The 7,569-nt window shown below is 35.5% G+C and overlaps 1 protein-coding gene across 1 annotated transcript; it reads right to left on the reverse strand.

The window, feature by feature from the left end:
• Nucleotides 1–825: 825 nt before the first annotated feature.
• On the reverse strand, nucleotides 826–5,825 carry LOC140007363 (uncharacterized). Its single transcript, XM_072050105.1, has 5 exons — nucleotides 5,432–5,825; nucleotides 4,885–5,000; nucleotides 4,660–4,794; nucleotides 4,356–4,557; nucleotides 826–1,142 (listed from the first exon to the last, which is right to left on the reverse strand). The coding sequence occupies exons 1-5, from the start codon at nucleotides 5,823–5,825 to the stop codon at nucleotides 826–828; spliced, it is 1,164 nt and encodes a 387-aa protein (XP_071906206.1).
• Between the last annotated feature and the right edge of the window lie 1,744 nt (nucleotides 5,826–7,569).

The raw sequence follows: 7,569 nt of genomic DNA on the forward strand, positions 1-7,569 counted from the left end.
TTCACTTCTTTGAAGATTTTATCGACTTCTGATTTACCATAAAATATTATTATTTTCTCACCGCTAAATCTCGTCATGCGCATGTAGTGGCTACTCACTTGATTATTCTTATAATATACGTCAAAATATTGATCAATCCAAGTATAGACGTAATAGATTGAAAAAGTTACCCCACATTCTCCAAGGTTAGGGGCGTAGACTATCTCCCTCAACCTATGATATATACTCGCAAGCACGGGAATTACAAGGCAAAATATTTTTCTTTAATCATGAAGCATGCAACATTGAAGACACTTCGATAGATGCGATTGATCTTTTTGCTTGGCAAAAAAAACTTGCAAATCCAATACGCTATGAATGCCGCAATATAGGTTTTCTTTCTCAGGAAACCTGGGATATCCAACATATCAAAGGAGATGTTGAAATCCTTTGTATCAGCAGGTCATGAGGCTCTATGCTTTCAGAAGAATTATAGGTCATTTTTTATTTAGATGTGGTATTTCTTCTATTCGCCCTGATCGGAGGAGCCCTATACCTAGGCTCTCTTTTGAACCATAAGTGGATCCAATCTTTCATCCACACCCCTTAGTCATTCGTCGAAAATTGGTAGTAAGCCAAAAAGAGATGCATGCAACTCTCAAGGAGAAGTGGCTTCCCTTCTTTATCACGAATGAGAAGTTCTTGCACTGAAGGAACAATTTTATCAAAGAACGAGCAGTCGATCGAAAGGCCACCAAGTCGATAAAGGTCCCAAAGTATGTTGGATAACTCCCCAACGGGCGTATGAAGTGTGTTTGTCGAGAGATACTAATATTTGAAGAAAACTCATAAGATATTTTCACAGCGGTCGTAAGAGAATCGCGACGCGTAGACGGCTTCAAATATGTTGACACGTGTGAACACTTCTTTATATCTTCCAAAAATGTCTTCAACCCACTCCCAATAATAAGAAGTAAAGCATACCTTGCCAAAGAAGGACGAAGGAATCTTCCATGAAGTTTTATCAATATTGAATCCCACAAATGGAAGCGTGAATTTGGCTATTTCTGGATCTCCATTATAAAGTGACCAGTTTAATATGACAACTTCTTCTTCCTTCAACGTAGTGGAGAAATCGACGGTGCTACGACTTCTTTGGTCCACTTATTGGTCCAATTTTCAAGATGAAAGCATTATTCAAGAGGTATAAAAGATTCAGCGAACATGCCAATTGCTAACGTATGAACATATAGTGACAAGTTCTTTGATTGAGATCCACCCCGTTTGTCCGTCAATAAAATATGTGATAATGGCGTTGCATAATTTTTAATTTGCATGGCTGGTAAGATTTTGTGAAGATTTTTCAAAGTCAATCAAAAAGAAATTTTTCCTTCCTTATAAGTTTTGATAGCCAAATTGCCTCACTGGTCGTTCCTTATCAAGTTCCCTTGAGGTTAATCTTCCCCTTGGAGATTTTTTTTGTTGAAAACTGGTTCCGAAAATAAACATGACAAAAAGGACTATTAGTAAGCAATTTAACGAATGTACGGGTATTCGAAGAACAATCATAGAGGAAGAATCGCTACGAATAATGCATGCAAATATAAAAGTACCAATCATAGTGATATTGGCAAAAAGTATTATCACATTAGACACGCAACAAAACAACATGCGAATTTCAAGTGCCAATCACATTCGAGACATCAAGGATGCATCAAAATAAACTCGCAAAGTCTGTTGCTGAAGTTCCTTTTAGCAATTAAGTACTGGAAAGTAAAATCTTAGGTGCCGAATAAACAAAAAAAAATGGTATCAATAGGATGCGAATATCGGGTGGCACCAATTTGGTAGGAGCAGTCGTCAAATATTCCTACTTTAAGGCATGATTGTTCATAGTACATCGTCAAATATTCACATTAAAACATGATTGGCAGCCATAATATACTAATCAATTCTTGCAGTGGGAAGCTTCGTAAAACAAGGATACATATGATGCTTAGTATCTTGCCAAAAAAAAAACAAAGGAAGAAAAGTTTATGAAGCATAGTATATGTACCTCCGAGTCAACTAGTTCACGAGTGTCTCGGCAAAAGTGGTTATTACCTTCAAGAGGACAACAAAGTGAGACAAACTAGTAGACAATGAGTAACGGTAGCAGCAAATAAAGATGTACCAGCGGCAACTCTTAACAGCAATCTTCGTGAATCACAACAAAAGGAAAGGAAATTTTTCTCTGAGCAAGTTCACGGCTTTAGACTTGAGAATTTATAGAACAAATCTCTACTACAAATTCGGGAGAAAGGTGAGTTCAAGTATAACTCGCTTCCTAGTCCACTTCAATTGTTTAAGGGATATCTTCGCTCTAGGGGTTCCTAACAATTAAGTCGGCTGTCATACTAGGAAGTGAATTCTAAGCTGGTTTCGGAAGCTTGCTTCTAGAAAAGATCAGTTTATTATTTCCTACAATAAAGCTTCAATTCATGTTAGCCTTGGAAGGAATTATTTTCACAACCAACTTCTATAAGCTGATTAATTCATGCTGGCCTTGAAACTTGTGAAGCGGTGGAGTTCATGATTGATCAAGGAACAAGATACTTGGTTCACAATTGAAGTTGGAAACTTTCAAGGCCAATCGAAAAGTGATTTGCATGCAATGTGCACATAAAACAAAAGCTTCATTAATCACCTACGAGATGGAATTCCATGTGAATCACCTATATGATTCCTATTCGGATATTGAAGCCTTTTTGTGGTCATCTTCTTACTTAAATGATTTACTTCACAAGACTTATCTCCTCAGAGCTTCGGATTCCAATTATACAAGAAGGAGCTTAAGAGAATTAAAGAAAACTTGTCTGTTCAAGTTGTACTCTTCACAAACACATTTCGAGGGAGCATCTATAGACAATGAAATTTTAATTAATCCAAAAATTATCATTGGTCTATAAATTATTTTTGTGGCTCATTTCTATCCAATTGGATATTGCCACATGTCGTGTACACTTGAAAAAATTGGTTATTAGATGGACAATTATATTTTACCATGTGTCAAGTTGAGGTGTTCCAATTAATTGAAATTACTAGGATGTCTCCACCAACCAAATCATATCATGTTACATGTCTATATGACTGGACAAAATTTTGGATACATATCTAAATATTTATTTCTTATTAAAGAGATAATATTTAGAGTTGTTTAATTTGTATGTATTTCTTATATACTACAATAGCTTGTCCAACCAAATGGCGCCAGATCACGTGTCCCTACAAGTTTGGCTAATCAAAGAATTACTTATTAGTATTATAAGTAAGTAAATATAAAATGAGGAGATAATATTTAAGTTAGCACAGTCCTAATATGACTGCGTGTCTTACAAGACAAGTAGAGTGGTATACATGTTTTCAATCTCTAGCTCTTACTACGGGTATAAATAGGGGTCTCTCTACCAAGTCAAGAACAAAAAATGCATCTCATACACTCAAGTATTGAAACTCCAAGCTACAAAGGTCTGAATCTTCAAGCTCTCCAAGTCTCTCATATATCAAGATTTGAGTTTTCAAATATCTTCTAAACATCGGTGGTGGATCCAAGAACAAACTACGAAGTCCTTGGATTGGTGTTCGAGAAGAAGAATAGAAGAAAACTCTCTGCAAGTTTGAGAAGTATCCAGAGATTGTACTCACACATATTTCTTTAAATTTATATATTATATATTTGTCGTGTATTTTTCTTGTCATTTTGCAGACTTGAAATTTTATCGCGTACAATATCCTGACTTGGTGGTGTAATCTCCACTAGTGTTGTGCCTCCAAACGAACTTATCCCGTCTTTCCTGAATACTGAGAGGGATCATAATTATTTGTTCAGCCTCTTCCCGAGAGAATATGGACTGAATAAGATTGATATTCCACCTCTTGTTAATGATCAAATCACAAACTATTTCTATGTTGTTGTTCTGAGGTCTAGCTGATTTAATCAAACTAGATATGCCATTCGAAAGCCATGTATCCTTCCAAATTGTTGTTGATCTACCATTCCCTATTTGTCTCTTAAGGCCTTCTTCTAGCAAAGGGATTGCACTATGATTGCTCTACCAGATCCAAGAGGAGCCTGAATTTACTTTGTCCTACAAGATAGAGGAGTTTGGAAAATGTTTTCCTTTCATTACCTTACTGACCAGCAAGTCAAGTTTTGTTAGTAGTCTCCACACTTGTTTGGCAAGCAAGGCTTCATTGAAGCACTTTATATCTCGAAAACCAAGTCCTCTTTTATCTTTGATATCTGTCAGGTCCCACCATTTTTTTTCAATGCATTTTCTTCTCATTTTGATCATTTCTCCACCAAAACTTGGCCATCACGCTACTTAGTTCTTTACATAACCCATCTGAAAGCTTGAAAACCGACATAGTGTATGATGGTAGAACTAATGCCACAGACTTGAGAAGGACTTCTTTGCCCGCATTACTTAACATCTTGCCTTTCTGTCCTTGCAATTTAGCTATCATCTTGTCTTTAAGGAATTTGAATGTGCTGTTTTTGGATCTTCTTATAACCATAGGGAGACCAAGATACTTTGCCTGAGTAACATGCTAAATTTTGCCCAGTATTTGGAGGACACTTTGTTTGTTTGCTTGGAAGGTGTTTCTATTGAAGAGAACAACTGACTTCTCAATGTTGACCTTTTGCCTTGACGCTTGTTCATAGATTTGGAGAATTCTGGTGATCTCACTTGCCTTCTTACCACTATCTTTGCAAAAAATTAGCGAGTCATCAGTTAAAAACAAGTAAGAGATAACAGCTGGGGATTTTAATTCCTGTTAACAGATTATTTCTGCAAGCAGATGTCAACAGATTTGCTAGATCTTGAGCACAAAAAAGAAACAGATCAGGGGACATTGGGTCACCCTGTCTAATTCCTCTAGAGGGACAGACATAGCCTGATTTATTCCCATTGATATTAAAAGAGTAGGAACAGGAAGATAAGCACCCTTTAATCCACAGAGGGCAGAATCCCATTTTACTAAGGACACATAGCAAAAACTTCCATTCTATTCTATCACAGGCTTTAGACATGTCAAATTTAAGAGCTATAGATCCCTCTATTACCTCTCTTATAATTAATCTAGTGGATATATTCATGACCCATCATAACATTGTCCAAAATTTGTCTTCCTAGCACAAAAGCTGCTTGACCACTACTTATGCAATCATTCAAAATAGGCTTCATTCTATTAACAAGTACTTTGGAAATAATTTTATAAACAACATTGCATAAACTGATTGGCCTGAAATGAGAAAGATTCAATGGTGTATCAATCTTAGGAATCAGTATGACTAATGTTTCATTAAAAGTTTTTCACATATAACCCAGATGAAAAAAACTCTTAATAGTCTCCAGTAGGTCCTTTTTAATGATACCCTGAAATCTTTGAAAAAATAAGGGAGACATACCATATGGTCCTGGAGCTTTATTGGGGTGCATGGAAAATAAAGCCTGCTTAATTTTCTTTTCTGTTACAGGTCTAGTAAGCTGAAGGTTCATCTGTTCTGTAATTGTTCTGGGAATGCCCTGAAAGATCTCTTCAAAAGCTATAGGCCATGAACTATTAAACAAATTCTGATAGTACTTAGCCACTTCTTCACCTATCTCCTCATCTGTTTCACACCAGCCACCTTGTTCCTTTTCCAATCTAGATAACCTATTTCTTCTCCTTCTACTTGCAACTCTCATATGAAAATAAGCAGTGTTTTTGTCCTCTTCTTTCAACCACTTGCATTTGGATTTTTTTGCCCAAAATGCTTCTTCCTTTGCATATTCAACAGTAAGTTTTCTTTTGAGGTCCATGATCAAAGACTGCTTATTTTGTACATTACTATCCTGTGTCTTTTCAATTTGGTCTTCGATGGCCTGAATATTGGTTTTACTATTAGACTGAAGTCCTTTGTTTCATACCTTGAGAGCTAATCTACATTCTTTAATTTTCCTAGTCATTTTGTATCCTTTGGATCCCATTTGTTGTTTTTTCCATGTAGAATCATCTTTTCCATCTTTTCCTTTCCGGTCTGGTATCCATTATTAGCATAGCATGGTAAGAAGCTACAATATGTATGTGCATCAACTTTGCTCTACCGGTGTCTCTCTTCCATTCCAGACTTGTTAAAGCTCTATCTAATCTTTCCTTAATCTTTTCACCAATGCTCTATTATTACTCCAAGTCCAAGGCAATCCTTCAAAACCAAGGTCAATGAGCTTATTTCTGGTAATGAAATTTTTGAACTTTCTAAAAGACTAGTCTTCTCTTGCTTTTCCACCCCACTTTTCATCCTTGGAAATTATGTCATTAAAGTCACCAATGAACACAATTTTGTTGTTCCACAATCTTCTTCTCTCAGTTAGGATTTCTCACTATTTTTGTCTAATTGATGCCTCTGAGTTTGCATATATATAGATACACCACCAGCTATCTGATTCTTGGTTAGCAGTAATCTTAATCTCAATGGTGAAGTCCATAAACAAAATTTTATCAATCTTTAGTTCCTTGTTCCAAAAGATTGCTAAACCACCCGTCTTACCAATCGAGTTAACCACAAAAATATTATCATAGTCGACTCTTTTTCTAATTTTTCCATAATTTTTTTATTTTTAGTTTCATTAAGAAACACCAGATTTGGGGAGTGAAGGTTACAAACCTCCTTAAGACTGGGAACTATCAAGGAGCTCCTGACACCTTGGTAGTTCCATGCCAAAACCTTCATATTGAGTTAGGAGACGACTTCAGGCTAGTCTTCGTCACCTTCAGCTCATTATTCATTTTCCCTTCATGTTTCTTTTTGTTTCTCTTTGGGTTCATTTCCTCATCTTGCATCATATCAACTTTCTTTGGCTGGGACATCTTTAATTTTCCACCCAATTCTTCTATTACCATACACCCATTCTAGCTGATCTCCATCAGTGGTTTCCTGTTCATCAGATTGTTGCCGTTCTTCCTTTTGATTTTCATCTCTCTTGTCTTGCTCAACTTCTTATTTCCTCCATTTTCACTCTCTTATGGAAGGCTCTTGTCTGGAGTTTCCATTTCCAGTTCCATTGAGCTTCTTGTGGTTTTGGCTGAATGCAAGATCTCTTCTTTTCCTTCATCAATGGTCATTGTCATCATTTCAGCCTTGTGTTCAGAAGAAGCCAACTTGAGCCCCTCCACTTTTTTTATGATTTAGGGGGCGTTTGGTAAAAGGGTATCGGAATTAAGTAATGGAATAAACTCCATAATTGGTGTTTGGGTCACTGGTATGGGAATTGAAATTTTGGAATGATTTTTAAAAATTTGGCATCCCTCCATTCCTTAGTAAAAGGGTGGGTTTTGTCCAAAACCCAAGTGTGATTCCAAAATCTTATAATTACATAATATTTAGTATAATTAATATATATATGTATATTATATATATTATATATTTATGTTTATGTTTATATTTATATTATAATATATACATATATATAATATATTATAATTATAATATTTTATTATAATATTAGTATATTATGTAAATATATATTATAATTATTTAGTTAAATATAATTATATTTATATAAT

This window comes from Coffea arabica, chromosome 5c (genome assembly GCF_036785885.1).
Source record: "Coffea arabica cultivar ET-39 chromosome 5c, Coffea Arabica ET-39 HiFi, whole genome shotgun sequence".
NCBI lineage: Eukaryota > Viridiplantae > Streptophyta > Magnoliopsida > Gentianales > Rubiaceae > Coffea > Coffea arabica.